Source organism: Drosophila melanogaster, chromosome X (assembly GCF_000001215.4).
Source record: "Drosophila melanogaster chromosome X".
Lineage (NCBI taxonomy): Eukaryota > Metazoa > Arthropoda > Insecta > Diptera > Drosophilidae > Drosophila > Drosophila melanogaster.
The window spans coordinates 14,814,144-14,836,546 of NC_004354.4; the positions used below are offsets into that span (position 1 = coordinate 14,814,144).

Sequence of the window (22,403 nt, forward strand, 5' to 3'; positions counted from 1 at the left end):
AAAGAAAAACGGGCGGGGGCAGCAAAAAAAACAAAACTGTTCGCACAGATGGGAAAGTTACAAATGGTTATACTCTTACAAAGGGTATATACATATGTATATACATTTTATATATTCCCACAATTATTCCATCCGAACTTAAATAGTTATTACCTATAATAATCGATTCAAAATCCATTCTATTGGTTCACAAATTACACTGCAGTATGAATAATTTCACACAATTCAAACTTTGTAGCTTGATCTTGCAACAAGATATTATATATATATATATTTATTATTATTTACCATGCATTTTTGTAACAGCCCAAATATTTATTTAAACCCAATTGAGGTCGAATTGATTATCACTTTGGAAAGCACTTTCTTCATGCTCGAGTGTGATGGAATATAGTGCATATTGGCCTACTAGTCGGATACTTGATATCAATGGCTGCTCATCTTGCGCTGCCCACACAATGCGAACAAAGACGCAGCTTGACCTACAAATGGCTAAATAGATAGGAAAAGCCGACACCCTTACACCTGGTTGAATGCCACATGGTGCAGCATGGAGGATATGTAGCATGGTTAGTGTCATTAGAGCACATAAAACATGGTACCGAAGCAGATCAAGTGCACACGTGAGAACATTCACACATGGACACTGGCACGCAGCAAATGCAAAATGGTTAATTAGAAATCAATTGAAACGTATATGTGCTCGTAATTGGCCAACGCCTGCAAAACAGCCAACTTGCCAACTGCAATGGAGAGCTGCCGCCAACTGCGACCCAAATACGCCACCAATTGGATGTGGCATGCAAACTGCGACGAGAACCAGTTTGGACTGTGCCCCACCAAGCCCGCCGAGCACACACACACACCCCCCCCCCTTCCCCCGCCCACAATACTCACAATACTCTATCTATTTATCTACAGTCCAACTTCACCAACTAGAACTGCTGCGCAGAGTGTCTTTGCTCTAACTCAAATCGAATCTTAGATAAGATCTGTAGTTGCACTCACTACCATTTATCCACTTGACTCCTAGTGCGCTTCGTCACTATGTGGACCGCAGTGGTCAGTGATTAACTTGTAATTTATCACTTCTTTTTTACTTCAGTCTTTAGATACTCAAATTTCTAGAAATATCCGCAGTCTAGTTGACAACTCAAGAAAATCAATCCTCGTTGACTTTTAAAGCCACAAAAGCTGTTCGCTCGACGCGTGTTAAGTAATGGGCACTTGTGCATGATATGAATGAAGTGCATAAAGGTTGTCAAAGTCAAGTACTGTGTCGCCATAATAATATTACTTAACTTATTTTCAATTTATTATTTAACCATAAACAATGTCGTCGTAGCCTTGCCAATGAATTTTGAGCTGCACGTATACTTCTGCCCAAAATCGCAATAGTTACTTCGCTCAAAAGCACTTTTGAGGAGCAACAAGAGAGAATGCTTTAGTCGATTTCCTCGACTATCAGATACCCGTTACTCAGCTTGTTTCTTGAAATCTGACTAGGTTTTCAGAATCTAAATGCTTAATCTCAACATTCTAGCTTGTATGGTTCCTGAGATCTTGACGTTCATACGGACGGACAAACAGACGGACATGACCAGATCGACTCGGCTATTGATCCTGATTACTTATAGATTACTAATATATTTAGTATACCCTTTTACACTACGAGTAAGGCGTGTAAAAACTATTAACTTGAGAAGAATTACTGCATAGGATGTCTACAATGTACAAATAAATAAATAAATAAACCAAAAATAAACTTGACAAAAAATGCAAATACTTTCGCTACCTCTTTCTTCCCTGCAAGCCTGGCAAATAGATCGAATTTGATGGAAGAATTGCAGTTTCTTCTCTACCTGCTGTGCATGGAGAACTTGTTTGCCGGCGAAAATTGTAGGAAGTGGATTCTTTTGTAATTCATCGCTCGGTTTCAATGGCACGACTGCCCGCCCCATCAGCCAGCCGCCCACTTGCACTTTTCAGTGGCGATTTCCAAAGGCGACGGTTTGTTGTCAAGCAATTTAGCTCACTTCGCCGAAGGTTAGAGGCAACTGACTCTTTCGGCACCTATTCGCCTTATCGCCGCAGGTCTTTTTTTATTTTTTTTTTCGCCCATTTTGTTTTATTTTCGTATTTCAGTTTATTTATTTATTTCTGCGGGTCTGAGGTTGAGGTTGCACTCTCGGTGTCGCGTCAATGCACAATTTGCATGCATGTCACGTTCCCTGCAACGATGACGGCTTCGTCACCTGGCCACAAACGCACAGTCCGCGTCAAGAGCAACAAGAATTTGTACATTTCAGGCAGGAATAGTTCGAAAAACGAACCACATTAACGTGGCTAAGCCGATGCGGTAATACCCTAGGCGAAGTCCCACTACCATTACTGACTAACTTGTTTCAATTGTAAAATATGTTTCGTTTAATAGTACTTCAATCATCATCAACTTTAATACACTTTCAATTCAAAACTTTATATGTTACCACCAAGTAAGATTCGTTTGTATTGAGTATGTATATGTATATATATATTTTTTGACAAGCTGCAATTTTGTATAATTTCATTCAATATCGAATTCGCTGTTACTTCGCTTACTTTAAGTACTCTATTTTCAAAAGTCGTGAGCAAAATATTGAACCTTTGAATACAAAAAAAAAAAATTTTAAATCGAAAATGTGGCGAGTCAATTAAAAATCTTTGGCCATGTTTTTGTCTGTGTGCTAAAGTTAATTGAATTCGCGAGCGGCGCCATGATTTACGATTTGTATGAGGAATGCCATAATGGAAAATCGAATTGGAAAATTTTCCTACAACATTTTTGAAGCACTTTGATTTGTGCTTTTCAATGTGATTAACTTTGTATAGTTTATTTGCAATATCCTACTAATAACCTAAATTCTTGCAATTTGAGAAAAGTAGAATCTTTTCGAATCATAATCGAACTTGTTCCTCTTAAATATGCTGTTAAATATATTAATCAAAATTTTGCTAATTCTTGCAAGTCTTTTGAAACCCCTTTTGTTTTACGTGCTCCTATTTTTTCAGTGAGGCTGCAAAGTTGAACAACGCGGCTTTGTGTAAATTGGCAGTGCGTACGGAACAATGAGAAGTTTTGCATCTGCGAGATTCTGTGGTCACAGTCACAGTTCATTGAACCGTTAGAACACACTTTGCCCCGCCGCAAAGATGCTGAAGACGATGAAGATGTGGCTGCCGATGGATGATATGGGCTGGAGCCCATGTGCCTCTGGATGCTGCACAGACGAAAATGGAGCACGTCGTTCCTTGAAAATGTATCTACGGAAAGTTGCAAGTAGCAAAAAAAAAAAAAACATGTTTCTCTTGATCGTTAACACTGCTGCACTTATTGAGAATATATTTATTAATTGAAATACTACAAAGTATCTTTTATGTCAACATTAATATAGGTGTTTAGCAACGCTAAAGTAGCATTTGTCAATAATTTTAAGATGTGTCATAACTTGCTGACTTAGGCAAAATATTTCTGATAGTCGATGTTGCAATACCCTTGCACACTTAATTAACAAAATAATATATTTATATTTATTATATATATTGTTTTTTTTTTGACTTTTTTTGACTAAGTCATTATTGACTTTGATATTAATTCTGATACAATGCGTTTAGATTTAAGAACCAAAAACTGCCACGTGTTTTGGTAAAGCTAGCTTCCATCTACGTTTATTATTAATACAAATATTTGTTTTGTTGGTTATTGAGCTTATTTTCTTTCCGTGTGCCCATGTTAATTCTGTAGGTGCCTTGTGGGTTCAGGCAAACACTTTGGAGCGTGTCAACAGTGGCACTACGTAGTCAGAAAAAGCGTAGCTTCTTCATCGGATTCAGGGGATGTGGTTATGGGGATGATGATGATGATGATGATGATGATGTGTGGAGAATTGTGAATGTTGTCCAACTACTATGTTGCATAAGAAACTTCAAATCGTAAAGACATTCTACAGATTGTTAGAACAGATATATACAATCGATATTAGACGAATATTTCTTAATGACTATGACTATAAAAGATTTATCCAAGCTGTGTTTATCTAAACTAAATCATATTTTCAAATTGTCATAAATAACGACAGATTTCTCATATCTTAAATGTAGTTTCTGGCAAATTTAAAAATATTTTAAATATTTTTGTTGTGTTTGTTGCGTCCAAAAAACGATAATCTGTGGGTGTTGATGGGCCATAAGTCGCACATGTTTGGAAACCCAAGCAAGCCACTCGACCCATATCCTTGAACTCAAAATGAAAACGAACCCGCAGTGACCTTTTTGTGGATACGCAGTAAGTGAAATATTTATAAAATATAATGCAAAAAAGAAACAGTCGCATGTGAAGAGGCTGCATTGTGCAGCGTGTAACTATGGTTTTTAGCGACTTCGAAGGCCAAGACGGCCAATGCACCGAGTGCTCTTACCAATAAATGCGATGTGGCCAAGACGCAGGCACACATCAAAGCGAAATTCTCTGGAGAAACGTTTGTTTGGAGATGGGGCATTCTTCCCCAGGGAGATCATCTCGCCATGCCGGCCTGGAGATCATTTAAAAATAGCAATATCAAACGAATCCACAATCCCGTGATTTTACGGAGGCTTGTCGCATTTCTCACTGCCGCGAACATAAATATGTATAACACTGTTGTAATTTATAATTTATATTTCCTTTCTTAATAAATAAATAAATAGTCAAGTTTATGTTTGAGTTTTATGATTTATATTTTAAGTTATTTCAACTGCAACACCAGCACCACGACCTACTCACAGCAAAAAACGTACAAGAAGGAAAGAAGGAATAAAAAGAGTGGTATTCTCTTACAATATGTTTTATGGCATAAAAGGTGTGGCCATTCATATCAAATATAAAGTAGTGTTGTTTAACGTTATTTTTGTAGGTTGAATAGTATATTCCAACACGCCCCCTCAAAAATAACGTCTATAATTAAAAACATAACAATAATATTCATTAGTAACTATCAAATGTGGGTGGTGTGCATTCTGGGAAGTGTTAACTGATCCAGCATTTGCTGCGAGGATACGGGGAAAACCCAGAAAAACCCGATCAGATCATTGTAACAAAATATGTTTACAGGAATTTAAATTTGAAAAATATATATAAAAATTTCATTCAGCATTCGATTGGTCGTCTTGCAGCAAACCCAATTTGTCTCGTAACTCCACAAATCTCGCAGCAGGCAACGGTTTTGTAAATATGTCAGCCAGTTGATTCTCTGTAGGAATATACTCAAGACAAATCACATTATTCTGAACTTGCTCTCTGGCAAAATGATATTTAATATCAATATGTTTAGCTCGTTTATGACATGAGGGGTTGTTTGCTATGCTAATACAGCCTTGATTGTCTTCGTAAATTTTAATGGGGTTTTCTAGTTTAATGTTAATACTAGTTAATAAAAATTTAAGCCATAGAGCTTCTCTCACGGCTTCAAATAGGGCCATATACTCAGCTTCAGTTGATGAGGCTGCTACTGAGTTCTGTCTCTTTGTATTCCAACAAATGAGATTAAAATCAAACATTTTGAATAAATACCCTGTTGTACTTTTTCTATCAATTTCACTACCAGCCCAATCAGAATCCACATAACCAATAATTTTATTTTCAAATGCCAAGTTCTTTTTAAAAATCAATTTCATATCGATAGTGCCCTTCAAATATCTAAGAACTCTTTTTAAGTTCTGCCATAATTCGGAGTTATTTTTGCTACTATATCTGCTCAAGATATTTACTGCAGTAGTTAAATCTGGGCGTGTACAAAGCATTATGTACATTAAACATCCTATGAGGCTACGGCATGGGGTATTGCAGTCTTCATCTGAATTAAGTAATTCATAATTTATTTTACTAGGTAAAGGAGTACTAACTGCATTACAATTTTCCATGTTAAATTTACTTAAAATTTTTTTAACATATGCAGATTGGCTTAAATAGATTTTATCTTCCTGCATCTCTATCCTAATTCCAATAAAATGTTTTATTTCATTTAGGTCAGTCATCCTAAACTTTTCCATTAAATACCTTTTGAAGTTATTCATTCTTGTCATATCTCCTGTAGCTATAACCACATCATCTACATATAATAATACATATATGTTTTCATTGATGTTACCTTTGTCTAAAATATATATACAGCGATCAACTGAAGAGTTTACAAACTCACACTCTTTCAATGCTTGCTCAAATACTTCAAACCAGCATCTAGCCGCTTGCTTGAGTCCGTAAATTGCCTTATTCAATTTACACACATTGTCACTATTACACGATATACCTTGAGGAAGTCTCATATAAATTTCCTCTTTTAACGTGCCATTTAAGAAAGCTGTTTTTACATCCATTTGATGGACTTTCAAGTTATACTGTATTACTAATGACAATATAAATCGGAAACTTGAAATTCTAGCTACAGGAGCAAATGTCTCTTCATAGTCTATTTGGTATTTTTGAGTGAATCCTCGTGCAACCAATCTAGCTTTGTATCTAATTGGATTTCCAAGTTCATTATATTTAACAGAAAATACCCATCTGCTATCTACAATATTTTTGTTTTCAGGCCTTTTTGTAATTGTCCAAGTATTATTAATTTTATGAGCATTTAACTCTGTATTGATGGCTTCTTCCCAAGAAGATTTATCATCCCTATATTGAATTTCATCAAATGAATTTGGGACATCGTTAAATATAGTGTGAGCATTTAGAACAACTTTATTTAGACTATTATCCTCTTCATTATAGGATATCTGAGGCTTAGTCTTTAATCTCTCACTTCTTCTATTAATAATTTCTATGCCATCATTTTTAGTTGGATTATCAATTCCAATTTCTTTTAAGTGCTCTGCTGTTTCACTTTCCCTACTCTCATTCGGGTTGCCTGATCCCTTACTTTCATTCAGGTGATCATCTCGCTTTCTTTTCTTACTCTCATTCAGAAAATATTTATTACTTTCCTTACTATCTTTCAGGAATTGTATGTTGTCGCATTCCTTACTCTCATTCGGGAATTCTGTTTGTATTATTTTCCTACTGTCATTCGGAAAATTTTTATTTTCACTTTCCTTACTATCTTTCAGGAATTGTATGTTGTCGCATTCCTTACTCTCATTCGGGAACTCTGTTTGTATTATTTTCCTACTGTCATTCGGAAAATTTTTATTTTCACTTTCCTTACTATCTTTCAGGAACACTGTTTCAAATTTAACAGCTCTAGAATTAACCATATTGGTTTCATCGACAACAACATCTCTTGCGACAATAAATTTTTCATTTACAGCATCCCACAACTTAAAACCATTGGGTTCATAGCCCACAAAAATACTTTTAAATGATTTATCATCAAACTTTCCTTGTTTGTTTTTAATATGCACATAAACAGTTGCACCAAACACTCTCAAATGTTTTAAGTATGGCTTCTTATTGTGCCACATCTCATATGGGGTCTTTGAACTATCAACAAGTGCTCTGCTAGGAATTCTGTTGATTAAATAAGTAGCAGTTAATACTGCTTCGCCCCAAAAGCTTTTATCTAGCTTTGCACCACTAACCATGGTTCGAGCTTTTTCCGTAATGGTTCTTATCATTCTCTCAGAAACACCATTTAACTGAGGTGTATGTGGCACTGTTAAGTGATAAGAAATTCCTTTCTTAACACAAAATTGTCTCATCTCATTTGACAAGTATTCTCTACCATTGTCAATGTATAAGTACACAACCTTTAAATTAAAATGAGCTTCACTCTTGGCTACAAAATCTTGAAACATGCTAAACACATCAGATTTATATTTAATTAAATAAGTTACACAATAATGTGTAAACTGATCAACAAAGATCACAAAATAATTTTTATCATCTAAAGTAACTGGAGTAATAGGCCCACAGACATCTGAGTGTACTACAAAAAGTGGTCTTTTAATATGGGTCTTATCTTTCAATTGTTTAAAAGGAAGTCTTGCCTGTTTACCATTTAAACAGGGTTCACAAATTTCACATGATAACTCTAAGTTGTTTAGAAGACTTTGATCACTAAACATATTCTTTCGTTTTATTTCTAATAATTTGCCATCGCTTATATGGCCAAACCTCTCATGCCATAAACGAAAATTATTTTTATGCTTAGCATTTATAGAATATGCTTGAAAATTGATCACAGGTACATTGTTTAACATACCTGAATTTTTGACAACCATTAACCCATTTTTCGAAATGGTTACACCGCTTTTGTCAAATTCGATCGACATTCCTGCCTCTTGGAGACGCTTTACGGACATCAAATTACCAGCAGCTTCCTTACAAAAGAGTACATCCTCCAGTGTAATCTCATGGTCATTCCGTAGTCGGACAATACCACGCTTAGTGGCATAAATAAATTCGCCTTGCTTGGCCACTGCAATCTTAAGTGGAGGCACAACCTCCACACTGTCGGTATACAGCGACTCATCATTTATAAGATGGTCACTAGCACCAGAATCAAGGACAAACCCGCAGTTGTCCATCACTGAAGTATTATTCACTTCTTTTACCATAAACGCAATGCCGTGTGATGTTGCAGTTTGAACTTGTTTTTCATTTTCTTTATTTTTATTATTTAATATTCTTTTATAATGGAAACAATCTTTTTTAATGTGGCCTTCTCTGCCACAGTGGTGACACTTGACTTTATACTTTGAATTTCCCTTGAATATTTTCTTTGGTTTAGTTACCCGATTTTTAAACAAATTATTTTTATAAGTGTTATTATTGTTGTGCACGATCGCGTTCATAACTTTCTTGCTTGTATCGTTGTGGTCATTTTTAATTTTAATTTCTTGATCCAGCAATCTATTTTTCACAAACGCCAATGTCAAATTTTCTTCAGATAATGTCTCTATCGCTGTAATAATTCCATCGTAACACGAAGGCAATGTGATCAGTAGATGAGAAATTTTATCCATCTCTTCTATTTTTGCACCAGCTGCCAACAATTCACTTATAAGTTCGTCAAAAATATGAAAATGGCTTAATAGTGACATCTCACTCGATAGCTTCAGAGAAAGCAAACGTTTTCGCAGCGCCAGTTGCGACGCCAAACTTTTTCGTTCATAAACGGCGTCCAAATTCTCAAGAATCTGACGCGCCGTAATGTCGCTTGTTGCGAAATTTAAAAACGAGTCGCTTAGGTACTCTATTATTGTACTTTTTGCACAACGCTCTGCCTTTTTCCAGGAGTCATCTACCTCGTTAGGCATTAAACCATCAACTACTTTAAGCACATCTTGCTCGGCTAAAAGAGCCCTAATTCTAAATTTCCAAATCGCGTACTTCTCGCCATCAAACGGCTTAATATTACGTTTAGCCTTGTCCATTTTTCACTCAAATTCTGAGAAGGAAATAATTTCACAAGAATGTGAAAAAAAAAGCTATTTCACAAGAATGTGAAAAAAATGCTATTTCACAATTTATTTTCACAATCTTTAATTCACAATTTAATTGTTTATTAGGCATGGACTGGGCCCATAACCTGTTGTAATTTATAATTTATATTTCCTTTCTTAATAAATAAATAAATAGTCAAGTTTATGTTTGAGTTTTATGATTTATATTTTAAGTTATTTCAACTGCAACACCAGCACCACGACCTACTCACAGCAAAAAACGTACAAGAAGGAAAGAAGGAATAAAAAGAGTGGTATTCTCTTACAATATGTTTTATGGCATAAAAGGTGTGGCCATTCATATCAAATATAAAGTAGTGTTGTTTAACGTTATTTTTGTAGGTTGAATAGTATATTCCAACAAACACAAATATGAAAAGTCGGCGGGGCGAAAAGAAAACACATGTGTCAGCTGCTGCAGCACACACAATTTAAAACTATAATATTAAAGGCAATTTGTTAAAAGGGTTGCAATTATTTATAGCCATCGCCCTAATGATTCAGATAATAAATGAGCTAAATAATTCGAAATCCCTAGTGAAAATCTATGAATAGAAGCCATTTAAACTGGCTTAGAAGCTACAATTATCTAGTCAAGTCATTAGTTAGTCAAATACACAGTTAAGTAGTTGTTATTAATAGCCATAAATGTATGATCATCGTAAAAATGATTGGTCATAAACTAAAAGTCTTACTTTTTATCGAAACAATAAAAAGTAAGCTAATAACGATCAGCAGTTAAAGTTGACGGATTTGTGTTATATCCAACTGGAATCTAGTTAAACAACAATTTAAAGATAATAATTGTTTATGAAAAACGCTATAAGTAGTTAGTACTAATATTAATTTTATTTTCCTTTTTTGGATAAAATTTCAGTTCTACATATATAATAATATTCATGTTATTTAAATAGGATTTTCGATTATATTTTTCATTCTATTTTTGCTTTCTTTCTTTCTTTCTTTCTTTTCAATAAAATATTAAATTTTATATACATGTATTGAGAAAATATAATATTTACTTTACTCATATTCTAATTTGTATTAAATATTAAAATGAATAAAAACGTTTCAACCTTCTCCCGATTTCATGTGTATCTTATCCATAACTACGTATATATGTACTTCAGAGATGCAAAAGTATCTTAGTATCTCAAACTGAATTTCGTCAAAGGAAAACACTTACCCAAAAAGCAACAACGATTGTGTTGCAAGTTGACTGCTGCTGCTTCTTCTTCTTCTGTTACTTTTTTGCCTCCTTGTTCTGTATCTCTTGTTGTTGTTGTTGTTATTATTGTTGTTGTAGGTCCAAGATGCATAGATGGCTGAGCGGAGAGTAAGAGGGTGCGAATGAGACAGCGATAGGGAGCGAGTGAGAGAGCAAGCGAGTTGTAATTGAATGTTTGGCTCTTAATTAAAACAAGAATTGTGACAGCCACGCTTTAAGGCGGGGGGCGTGGCAAGCCCAAGCCTAAGCCCACTCCCACACACTCTCTCTCTCTCTCTCTCCCTTGGTTATTGCTTTTCTTTGCTCTCTCTCTTCGCGTGCCCTTTTTGATTATCTAATCCTTGGGGCAGGTGACATTTTGCAACTTTTGGGGAAGCGGAAGTTGTTGCCGTTTTCTTGTGCTGCCGCCGCTGCCAATACCGTTATCGATTTTTTGCGGCAGCTTGTTGTTGTTGTTGTTGCCGCTGCTGCCGCCGCCGTAAGCCGAAAAAAGGCGTGTGTGTGGCAAAGAGACAGAGGAACGTGGAGAAGAGAGGGAAAAGCCAGTGGCAAAGCGCATCCATGGACGGCACACACACACACACACACACACACACGCATTGGCATGATGAGAAGAGTGGGGGAGTGTGGAAAACGGGGAGAGAGGAGAGCCGAAAAGGCCAAAGCGAAACGAGTTAAGACGCAAGACAATGCAGATAAAAGCGGCAACAACGACAACAACAAACACGGCCAAGAACGGCAACAACAACCACAACAGCAGAAGGCGTCGCGGTGCGCTCTTCTTCTTGCTCTCCTTCTTTATCATCTGCTGGCAATGCATTCGTGTTTTTTGTTGTTTTTTGGGTTTTCGGTTTTTCTTGTTGGTTTTCTTTTATTATTATTTTTTTTTTTTTTTTGGAAAACTTGAATCTTTACCAGCTGCGTTTGGAGTTTTCCTGCCACTTCTTAAATGCGCGCGCGCATTTCCCACGACAAAAAGAAAACAAACGACCAGCGAGACACACAAAGTGGCACTTTATAGAACGAAAAAAAAAGTAGAATGTGCAAATACACCAGCACCGAAAAAAAAAAAGAAGAACAACAGTTAAGATCGCCGCGTTATTTAACCGCTTTTCCTTCCACACAACTCACGACGCGATTTCTTCGGATTGTTTGGCTTGGTTTGTTTGGTTTGTTCGGTTTCTCTTCGGCTCCGCTCGCTTCGGATTTGGTCTGTTCTCAGCAAAGCGTTGCAGCCAAACTAAAGCGTCCGTCGGCGGTTCGTAGCGAACCACTGCGAACCGAGTGGCACGAAGCTGCACGAAGTTGCACGAAGCGTTCGTCGGCGTGCAGCGAAAGCACTATCGTAGAGATGGGGCGCCACTGCTTGCGATAGCCCAATCGATATATCGTATATCAGCTGGTGTGATTTTAAATCCTATTATCAGCGTTATTTACAATATATACCAATTTCAAATTGATAGATGGAGATCGAACGTTGTGGTTTTTAAAGTTCCTGATCTTAATGCGTACATGTTCACTTATATGCAACTTGTATGGCGAATAAAAGTTGAAATGCAAAAGCTTTCAAAAGTCTATCGCCATGTCTTACATATTATCAGCAATCAGCTGGTTTTCTAGGTACTGTGTTATTATAGATTACTTATTGATTTTGAATATAGTTTTTAATATTAAGTTAAAATATACACCAATTAATCAAAAATTTTAAATGGGATTTGAGTAAAAATTAATGGGCATAATCATAGAATAAGTTTTTTATTTGGTAGGAAATACTAAACTAGAAAATACCAAAAGGCTGAAGAATGGTGGTCAAATGAAATTTCTAAAATAGAAAACCGTTAAAAGGCAATGCTATATTATTTAATAACATAACACAAACTAGTCAATTTTAAAGTTGATTTTTTACGTATTATAACAAAGAATGAAACTAAAGCTTTATAGTTACCAATTAAAAATGGCAGCCCCATTTTATTCACTAACTGCCCAGTTTTCGAAATGAAACATTCAGTTTTGTATAATACACTTCATATAATTTTATGCAGGTATTTATATATGCAATTATTTAACACTCAGTGGCGCAAACAGAAGAAAACCGAAGAATTCGCGGACAATTTGCAAGTCGCTTGTATTTCAAATGTCTCCATAAAGTAATATTGCTGATTCGGCTTTTGGTGCGAATTGTCAACGCACTCCTCGTTTTCTTTCAGTGCACACCACATTTACCATTATTTGTACACTCTTATGTATTTTTGTGGGTTTCTTGTAAATCATTTTGCCGAATATTTAGCTCGTACACACTAAAACTATTAAACTGATTTCGTTTTTGTTGACTAGCATTTAGTTATTTGCTTTTTGTAAACAGCATAAAATGTAACTTTCTTAATTATGTATATGCCACTACATAAACTAAATTATTGCACATCATTTATTTAGGATTAGAACATAGTTTGCCACACGTGCCTGAGTGCGTTGGTGTGGATTTAAAAAGATTCCTGCTGGCTCATCCATCATCTCGCATCCATTTCGATCCACCTGGGATTGATGTCTTTTTGTATTTGAATGATATGTACGCTACGCTTTTGACTAATTGGATTTTTTGGATCGATCGTAAGTATGCCCTAATACTCATAGAGTAAAATTTTGCCATAATTTTCATATTTGTATGCGTGCAGTGATGGGGGAAGTTGTGTCAGCGGCCAAACAAGAGTTTTCTAAATTGAAGAAAGGTACTTTCGAAAATTCCGTTACAAAAATGCTCAAAAATAGTGCATAGTTTTGAAACTTTAAATACTTCTTGTGGCACTTTCGATCATTATCTATGAACTATATTGCAATTATTCATTTAAAAGTGACTTTTCCCATCACCGCATTCATGTGTGTGTGTGTGTGTGTGTGTGATGGTGAGGCGGTTTTGGTGTTGATTTTTTTTTCTAAGTGTAGGGTATTTCGCTGTCGGCTCAAAACAGCAAGGCTCCAACCACGTTTAGTGCCTGGTGGTGTTGCTTTTGTTGTTGCTTCTGCTGCTGATTCTGTTGTTGTTGTTGCTGTTGCTGTTGATGTTGGTGTGTGTGGTACATGCTTGTGGTTGTTGTTGGCGATTTGAGTTCCTCCACTATAATGGCACCATTCTCATCCACCAAGTGATTTAATAGTAAATTCTCAACCTGCTCATCGGACAGTAACTCTTTTGGCTCTGAAGATCTGCAAAGTTAGTTAGTTTTGTATGTAATAGCTTTGCATAGTTAAAACTGAACGAAAAACACAGAACTGAGATTCGATAGATAGATAATTGGGTACACATATGATATACAGTGGGTGATAGGACAGGTAAGCAATTACAACACTTAAACAAAAAAAAGTCGATGTTATCCGACTTACAGATAACCGGTACTCCAAGTTCTACAAGTTCATTTAAAAACAATGAAGAAAATAATACAAATTGGCAAATAATACACTTTGTGTATACCTTTATATACTTATGATCCATTATAGTATAATATACTTCACAGACTTGGAAAACTAATTTCAAAAGACTCTTATTAAAAAGTTTTCAATTGAAATAATAAGATTTAAGTTCATGGGCAGATCCCCTAAGATAACTTTCAAATTCAACTAAACTCAAAAGTGGTAATTTTGAAAACTAGAGTACAGGCTATTCAACGTAGGTACATTCAATTAGACAGGGATAGCGATATGAAGATGACTCGGCTTAGAGGGAGAAGGCAATAGCGATTCAAAGCGATTAATGAGTGGGAAAAAGGTAACGTTTAGAAACAAAAACACAACAGATATTTCTCGATTTTGGTTTTTGCGTTTTGAGCAGTACATACAGAATTTGAGGTTAAAGCGAGTGTGCGTTCGTGCTTTTGTTGTTGTTGTTGTTGTTCTTGTTGTTGCTGTTGTTGTTGTAGTTGTTGCAGTTAGTTTTTTTTTGAAAGATATATTTTTGTGAGATTGAAAGTAGCAAAAGCAGAGACCAAATCAAAGCAGCCAATTCGTTCATATTAGTAATTAGTAAATTGAGTACTATTTTATAAATTTTGCAGTTGGTTGGTTGGTGGTTCATTTTTGTAGTTGGTTGGTTGGTTGGATTAGATGGGTGCAAAAATTGCGCTGATCATCGCTGTTTCGGTTCGGGTATACATATATTTTTTCGAAATTCAAATTCAAATTCAAATTCAAATTCGGTTTCGGAATCGAAATCCGATTTCTGAGTTCTGAGTTCAAATGAGCTTGGCAAGGCGGCTGTGCAGCGAGTTGAGCAGACTACGACCGCCACCCTTTGCCCCATTACCGTCTACTGACCTGCTGAAGAGGAAAAAATCACCGGCACCGCCGCCAGATCCTGAACCGGAACCTGCTGCACCGGTTGCACTGCCGGTTCCGCCGGATGCTCCGCCACCGCTCAGCGCCAGTGCGTCCGTTGTGCCGCCGAGCAGTGCATCACCTTCGGCTGCACAATCGCCGGACATCTCCGATTCGCTGTTGCGTCGCTCCAGGCTGCGTCCCACCTTCTGGAAGCCGTAGCTAAACACATCCTTCACCTTGTCGCCGGCATCGATTAGCAGATCGAGGCTCTGGCGACGTCCGCTGCCCTTGAAGCTATTCGAGCGGGACAACCACTGGCTGAGGCTCTGCTTGCGGCTCATCTGCTGGCCACCGCCGCTGGATGCACTGCTATCGTCCTGGAATATCGTCGTGCAGGTCACCTTGCGCTTGGGCTCATCGGACGACGAGGTCGAGTGCTGGGACTGGGCATCTGCATCGAGATGATTCCTGGCCAGGCCGAGACCCAAGCCGCCGGACATGCCGCCCGTGGAATCCAGGCCCTGCTGCTCGAGCAGCGACTGATTGGAGTAGCTGGAACTGGTGCTATCCGAATGCGATAGCCGGATCTCCGTCCACTGCTCAATGTCGTTGTCCGCCGGAGCACCGCCAGCCGAAGTTGAGACGGAAGCGGATCCCGATGCCAGAGATCCGCTGCCCGACTTCACCTCGTATGGAGCGTGCAGGCCCAGCGGTCCCAATCCGGCTTCCCCATCCGCCGCAGCACCTGTGCTGGCCGACTTGTGCATGCCACCGGCCAGTTTCTGCGGGAAGGTGAGCACCGCCTCGAAATCGGTTAGCAGGTGGGGGCACTCGTGGTGACCCAGACGCTCGGGCATGCGCAGGTACTCCTCCTCCTCCTCCTCCGCCTCCGCCTCCACGTGCTTCTGCTCCTCGGCGGCTGCCTTCGCCTCGAGATCCTGGCGATTGGCAGCAGTTCCGCAGGAGCTCCTCTCCAGACCCGCCGTCAACGTGTCCACGGCATCCACCTGACGCAGCATGGCCTCGTAGTTGAGCAGATTATTGCGCTGCTGTCGCTGACGGTGAATGTCCTCCGAAATCTGTTCCAGATTCTTAAGCGCCTCGTTGTACGTTAACTTCGCCGCACTGACCTTCGCCTCCAGCTCGTTGACGCGCGTCTTCTGGGCCTTCAGCAGTCCATTGTAGTTCGCCCGGGTCTCGTAGTATGGCCTATGGTATCGGGGAAGGATTCCAGCGGATTAGGTTAGTCGCAGTGCCTGCCTACATGTGGCCAAATCAAATCGGCGATACTCACGAACAGAGGGTACAATACAAAGCGTGCATAATGCTAAAATATCTCAACAAAAGTAAATTGCGCTTGAGCTGCAATCTAAAAGGAAGATAAAAGTTCGGAAGACAGGGCAGTCCACCGGAAAAAGAAAAAACAAAACAAAAAGGCATACAACAAATTAGAATTTAATAAACAAATATAAAACTTAAAAGTAAACCAAAAAACAAGTTTAATAAGAAAAGCGTAAGTTCGGCAAAAGACCGAAATTCGAAAATTTCTCAGGATTTCAGGTATATTTGCTTATAAGCATCGTGAGTTTTAAAAACTATGTCAACTTGCAGTTTGGTAAAAAAAAATATTAGCCTTAAGATCAAAACCTAATATTTCATCTAACTCTTACTGTTATTTTTCACAAAGTAATATATGATTTAAAAGATTGCAAATTCTCTGGAGTTTTCTTAATGCAAAATAAAAGAGATCATCTCAGAAATTTGAAATAGTTTTCTGCAACTTTCTGTTGAATATTTTGAAAGTAATGTTTCTAAATTCTTTATAACAAATTGATTCAAAATCGAATGGAGTTTCTGGGTCACCAGCATTCGACTTTCGGTGGAAAGAGGTTTCTGTGACCTGGTTCTTGGTTCTTAAGCAGTATTCCTTGAAGGGAACCCCATGAACTTTACCTGGATGCCCGAAGCGCTTGCTTAAGCTGACCCTGGAGCTTGCCGACCCGGTTATTGGCCACCTCGAGCTTCAGCTGGCACATCTTGAGGGCATTGCGGGTGTCGGTGACCTCCAGCTGGGACTGATTGACCTTGCTGGCGGCGTGGCTAAGCATCTCCTGGCAGGCGGTGTCCAGCGTCGACTTCTCGCCCAGACCCTGTTCGGCCAGGTAGACCATCTCCTTGGCGGCGGCATGAATGGACTTGGCCTTCTCGTGGTTGGCGGCGGCCAATTGCGTTTCCTTGGCCAACTGGGCGGCGTAGATGCGAGATTCGTAGTACGGCTTGGCGGCATCAATCGAGTTGCCCAGCTTGTGGGCGGCTGCCTTGATTCTCACCACACTTTCCGCCAGCAAACGCTTGAATTCGCACTTGGCCTCCTTTTTTTTTTGGTTTGTTTTGGGACAGAGATCGCAAGCAATAATGGTAAGTAACTGGGGTAACTGGGGAAAAATCAATACTCGCCCACTCACATCGAGCTCCACTTCGTATCGGTTGATGTTGTCCGTGGCGGAGTTCAGCTTCTCCAGCTCCACCTAAGCGGGCTCCCGAGGATTAGGTTGTTTGGCATATGTAGGTGTATGTATGTATGTGTGTAGGTGGTACCTACCTGGACCCTCGGATCCACGGGCGTGTTGCTCTCCGTTGACATGGTGCCTGGCTGATTTGTGGGGGAGGGGGATTGGGGTGGTCGATTCTCGGGTCTTGCCTGGATTTCACCGTGGAGTTGCCGTAATGGATGCAGTGCAGCAGGGCAGCGGGGCAGCGGGCTCGTTCAGTGGGTCAATTGCATCTGGGAATGCGATTCATTTTCCACGGCACATCGCGAATAGCAAAAGCAAAGCAAATCGAATCAATCGTGGAATGGAATCAAGCGAGCTTTTGCAGACACAATTATGACAACACGCTCCGGAGCTTTTGCGTTTGGCAAGCGCAAAAAGCTCTGGTCAGCTGCTTTTTACCGTTGCAAAGCGCGTAGAAACTATCGTTATCTTCTATTCCTAGGCAAATATCGATAAGTAAATAAAAAAAATTTCTCAGTTATTACGAATATATTATTACGAGATATCAAATAAAAACAAACAAATTTCTTTTATTCACTTGCGATTGGAACTCAGAATATGGGCGGTTCCCACTGTAATGCCATTATCTCAAAAACTGTGAATAATTATTCTATAAAATTTTCTGAAATGTCCTTAAAGAAATTACCTTTAAGGTAGTCTATTCAATTGCAATTCTTTTTAATTGCATATTTTATATACCTTCTTGAGTCCTATAAACTTAAGTCGTGGTAGATAGTAAGATTAATCATTTTTATTTTATTCGAATTCACCGCCAAACGAAAAACTAAATAAATAAAATAATGTAAAATTCTAAAGCAAATTAAAATTAAAAAGAACTGCCACACTTTTCACTTTCCATCGTTCCACGAGCAACGCTTAGTCATCGCCGTTTGCTTGACGCGCTCACGAAATACTGGAATCGACGGCGCCTGGTCACACAGCACCGATTGCACCTAGTGTCATGTGCGTGCATGTGTGTGCGTGTGTGTGTCAGTGTGTCGTATGAATTGTGGCGACCAAGTGCGCGAATAAAAATAAGTAAATAAATGCACATTGCGAGCGACGGTGCGTGTGTGCAGGCGCCAGATGGTGCACTTGGATGACCCCAACAACGAGTGACCCCGCTCGAAACGCATTCGAAGTTCGAAATCCGAAATACCAAAATCCAAAATCCAGAGACAACAGCCGCAGCAGCAGCAGCGGCAGCGGCAACAACAAAACGGCGATCGCTCGCACACACACGCACACACAGGTAGTAATCCGAACGGTAAGTTGCGTTCCAACTGATAAAAACTTATCACACCCCCCCCCCCCCCTCGAAAATAACGTGAATGGAAAAGATTCGATAATTCGAGTTTTGCTGCTCCACTTGTCACCTCATCTGTTTCCATTTGTCATATATTCATTTGCTCCAAATTCCGCTTTCTTTCGTTGCTTGCATGGCACACAGACAGCAGCGGAATAACGGTAAAGCTAGCGCCGACACCCACCCCCCCCCTCCCCGCCAGACAGGAAGTGGTGAATAATTGAATATTCCAACAACGTACCACCGACTAAATAATGGCCACGGGCGGCGGTGGCAGCGGCCACGGGGGAGCGGGATCCGCCGGAAATGCTGACCACCACAAGCGCAACACCTTCACCAGCTATGTGGCACCGCTACCCGGAGATTTGCGCGCCACAGCGGACACGAACGAATGGTGCCTGCCCAGCGATTTGAGGGACGTCCATCTGGCCAAGCCGCGACTGCTGCACGGCGAGCAGATAGTGGCATCGGCACCAGCCTACATGTACTCACCGATCGATCCGATGGACAGCAGCGGAGGCAGTGGCTCTACGCTCAGCGCCATATCATCTGCGTCCGGTACGCCAGCGGATCGTCATCACAAAGAGGCCACCTTCGGACTGTTGAGTGTCACCAATTTTAAGCTGGCCTTTGTGCCGCTGCATGAAAAGCGTAATCAAGCGATCACAGCGCCACTGATCGATCTATATCAGGAGAATACCTATTTGGGCCGCAATGAGATTACGCTAAACAACATCGATCATATCTATACCATTACCGAGCTGGGACGGGCGGCCAGTGCGCTGCAGGCGGCGCGAGGCATGGCCAGCCATGCGGGCATGAGCAGGCGCAAAAAACTGGAGCCCTTCAAGCAGCAGAACATCAGCGGTCGCATCGCCGCCCTGCATATCGTGTGCAAGAACTTTCGCCTGCTGAAATTCGCCTTCCAGCAGCAGGATTCGAAGATGTTTGGGGCCAGTGATCAGGGCAAACTGATTGCCTCGGCCCTGGTGCGTTTCGCTTATCCAATGCGGCATGATCTGAGCTTCGCCTATGCTCATCGAGAGCCATACTATTCGACACTGGGCGCATCCGGCACTAGTATGTATGCGACGAAAAACGACTGGGCCAGAGAGCTGATACGCTGCGGCGCCACCGAGTGGCAGGTGGTTAGCTGTGCCAGTGTCCAGCTGCTGCAGAATCCCCTCCAGGCGGGCAAGTACACTGTGCCGCCGCATTTTGTCATACCGAAGAGCTGCAGCGTGGATCGATTCCTGGATCTGTCGCGCGCCTTCTGCGATTCACGAGCTGCCTTCTGGGTGTATAGCTATGGGAGCAGCGCGGCACTGGTCAGATTAGCTGAACTGCAGCCGGCTGCGCAGCAGGACACCAAATCGGAGAATGTGATGCTGGAGCTGGTGCGCAAATGTGATGCGGGGCGACAGCTGAAGCTCCTACAGCTGACGGATCGCCTGCCGAGCATTCAGGATGTGCTGCGCGCCTATCAGAAGCTGAGGCGCCTATGCACGCCGGAAACGCCGGAGAAGTTTATGCTGCAGGATGACAAGTACCTGGGACTACTCGAAAAGACCAACTGGCTGTTCTATGTGTCGTTGTGCCTACGCTATGCTAGTGAAGCGTCTGCCACGCTGCGCAGCGGCGTTACCTGTGTCCTCCAGGAGTCGAATGGCCGTGATCTCTGCTGTGTGATTAGCAGTCTGGCGCAGCTATTGCTCGATCCGCATTTCCGTACTATCGATGGCTTCCAATCGCTGGTGCAGAAGGAGTGGGTGGCCCTGGAGCATCCGTTTCAGCGACGCCTGGGTCATGTCTATCCTGCCCAGCCGGCCGGCGGTAATGCCGAACTATTCGACAGCGAACAGAGTCCAGTGTTTCTGCTCTTCCTCGATTGCGTGTGGCAGCTGTTGCAGCAGTTCCCCGACGAGTTCGAGTTCACGCAGACATACCTGACCACGCTGTGGGACTCGTGCTTCATGCCCATCTTCGATACCTTCCAGTTCGATACGCAGGCCCAGCGACTGAAGGCGGTGACCGACTCGCAGCTCGTCCTGCGTCCCGTTTGGGATTGGGGCGAGCAGTTCTCGGACAAGGACAAAATGTTCTTTAGCAATCCGCTGTACCAGCGCCAAAGGGGCGATCTTGGCGCCCAGGCGGCTGCCGTGGCGCATCGCAGATCCCTGGCGGTGGGTAGTAAGGGAGCGCATGGCGCCGCTAGTGGTGTCACACCCTCGCGCAACACCATCAATCCGCAGCTCTTTGCGACCGCTTCGTCAGTGCCGCAGGATCGTTACCTGCAGCCGGCACATCGCATCTTCGATCTGCAGGTGTGGGATCAGTGCTACTACCGCTGGCTGCCCATTTTGGATATACGCGGCGGCGGCCAGCCGCAGGTGGATCTCTATCATCGCCTGCTGCTGAGCAACATAGCAAAGGTACAGCGCTGCCTGGATTATCAAAACTTTGACGATCTACCCGATGCGTATTACGAGTTCGCCGGCGAATCGCGTCCCAATCAGCACAAGGACGAGAAGCCCGACAAGGAGGACGAGGCCGAGTTCGTCGACGGTGTGGAGCGGCGCAGGAAGCCGACGGCGAAGGCCGCCACACCCACTAGCGGACTCACATCGGTTACCGGCAATCTGCAGCTATCGACCCTGTCGTCGTTCTTTCCCTTCGGGAATCCCATCGCCGGAGATGCACCGCTCCAGCTGTACGACATTCTGAGCAGCAGCAGCGAGCTGCTGATGGAGACCTCATCCTTTCTGGACAAGTCGTCCATTGTCTGATCCGCACACAAATCGGAGACACCACCACACACACACTCGTTCCACTTGTTTATTCAAAACGCTGAACTTTCGAAGTATTACACAAAAAACAGAATATAATTTGAGAAGAAGAAGAAAAAACACACACACACACACACACACAGAGGTGCAATTTCCTCACATATACATGGCATATCGCTTTTAACACTTTTGATTATTGTTAACTAATAAGCAAGTTATGGTATAAGTTTTTTTTTATTTCGTTTTACTACCACCAAACTGCATTGCATCGCTGCATTATAAAATTAAACGTAAATAATACGATTAACAAACGTAACGACAAGCAATTGATGTAAAACGAATTCAAAACACAAATCCGCAAAAACGAAAACGTACGAAAACACCAATTAAATCAATATGTATTATATTGTATGTAACTAAATATATGAAAGACTATTGATCGATATGTATATTTAAATAAATCAAATGTGTAAAATCAACAAAATGTGTTCTGATTGCGGCAACTTTTGAGAATTAAACGAATTAGGAACTATGAATATATATGGGTGAGTCAGCAAAAAAAATCGCATTAATATGTAAGCTTATGATTTTAAATTGAAGTGGATAGTTGGATAATTGAAAAGATAAAATAATTGACTAACAGTTTGGCTTTCGAAACGATTTGTGTTTGCTATTCTGAATAATTTTGGGTTCTTAATGTAACTCAATAAAAAGTTTAAGATTTTATAATTTAAAAAAAAGGAGCCATATAAGGGTTAACA

The 22,403-nt window shown here is 40.7% G+C and overlaps 3 protein-coding genes across 16 annotated transcripts in view, besides 2 other annotated features; 1 reads left to right on the forward strand and 2 right to left on the reverse strand.

Annotated features, from left to right (window-relative positions):
- rut (rutabaga) overlaps positions 1-11,930 on the reverse strand; it is a 38,596-nt gene extending 26,666 nt beyond the window's left edge. For 4 of the 7 annotated variants that reach the window (NM_001258743.3, NM_001272619.2, NM_001298317.1 and 1 more), the window contains exons 1-2: positions 11,819-11,930; positions 10,646-10,784 (exon numbers count right to left, since the gene is read on the reverse strand). The gene's annotated coding sequence lies outside the window, so the exon portion shown is untranslated. Of the gene's footprint in view, positions 1-4,457; positions 4,647-10,645; positions 10,785-11,602; positions 11,763-11,818 lie in introns of those variants that run through there. The other 3 variants (NM_001272621.2, NM_001272622.2, NM_001272620.2) reach the window with 2 other exon arrangements.
- Positions 1,428-1,630: a mobile genetic element.
- Positions 4,677-9,822: a mobile genetic element.
- A 793-nt stretch (positions 11,931-12,723) lies between the features above and the next one.
- CG14408 (uncharacterized protein) lies at positions 12,724-17,890 on the reverse strand. 5 transcript variants are annotated; one of them, NM_001298318.1, is made up of 6 exons: positions 17,598-17,890; positions 17,461-17,523; positions 16,949-17,367; positions 16,290-16,364; positions 14,993-16,204; positions 12,724-13,888 (listed from the first exon to the last, which is right to left on the reverse strand). In NM_001298318.1, exons 1-6 carry the CDS (start codon positions 17,637-17,639, stop codon positions 13,645-13,647), a joined length of 2,055 nt encoding a protein of 684 aa, NP_001285247.1. In that variant the 5' UTR covers positions 17,640-17,890; the 3' UTR covers positions 12,724-13,644. The 5 variants fall into 5 exon arrangements, with proteins under 5 accessions (NP_001285247.1, NP_001285248.1, NP_727792.2 ...); NM_001298319.1 differs by having other exon boundaries at positions 12,915-13,888; positions 16,290-16,357; NM_167413.4 differs by having other exon boundaries at positions 12,915-13,888.
- A 613-nt stretch (positions 17,891-18,503) lies between these two features.
- On the forward strand, positions 18,504-22,119 carry CG14411 (uncharacterized protein). Of its 4 annotated transcripts, none has more exons than NM_132744.3 (2): positions 18,504-18,817; positions 19,001-22,119. In NM_132744.3, exon 2 carries the CDS (start codon positions 19,111-19,113, stop codon positions 21,640-21,642), a length of 2,532 nt encoding a protein of 843 aa, NP_572972.1. In that variant the 5' UTR covers positions 18,504-18,817; positions 19,001-19,110; the 3' UTR covers positions 21,643-22,119. The 4 variants fall into 4 exon arrangements, with proteins under 4 accessions (NP_572972.1, NP_996436.1, NP_001162756.1 ...); NM_206713.3 differs by having other exon boundaries at positions 18,504-18,802; NM_001169285.2 differs by having other exon boundaries at positions 19,001-21,744.
- Positions 22,120-22,403: the final 284 nt, after the last annotated feature.

Coding starts and splice junctions, on each gene's coding strand:
- CG14408 (NM_001298318.1), bottom strand. CDS start 17,639: ATGTCAACGGAGAGCAACACGCCCGTGGATCCGAGGGTCCAG. Junction 16,205..16,289: donor TTGTATTGTACCCTCTGTTC/GTGAGTATCGCC, acceptor CCGATACCATAG/GCCATACTACGAGACCCGGG. Junction 13,889..14,992: donor GATTTTTTCCTCTTCAGCAG/GTCAGTAGACGG, acceptor CTAACTTTGCAG/ATCTTCAGAGCCAAAAGAGT.
- CG14411 (NM_132744.3), top strand. CDS start 19,111: ATGGCCACGGGCGGCGGTGGCAGCGGCCACGGGGGAGCGGGATCCGCC.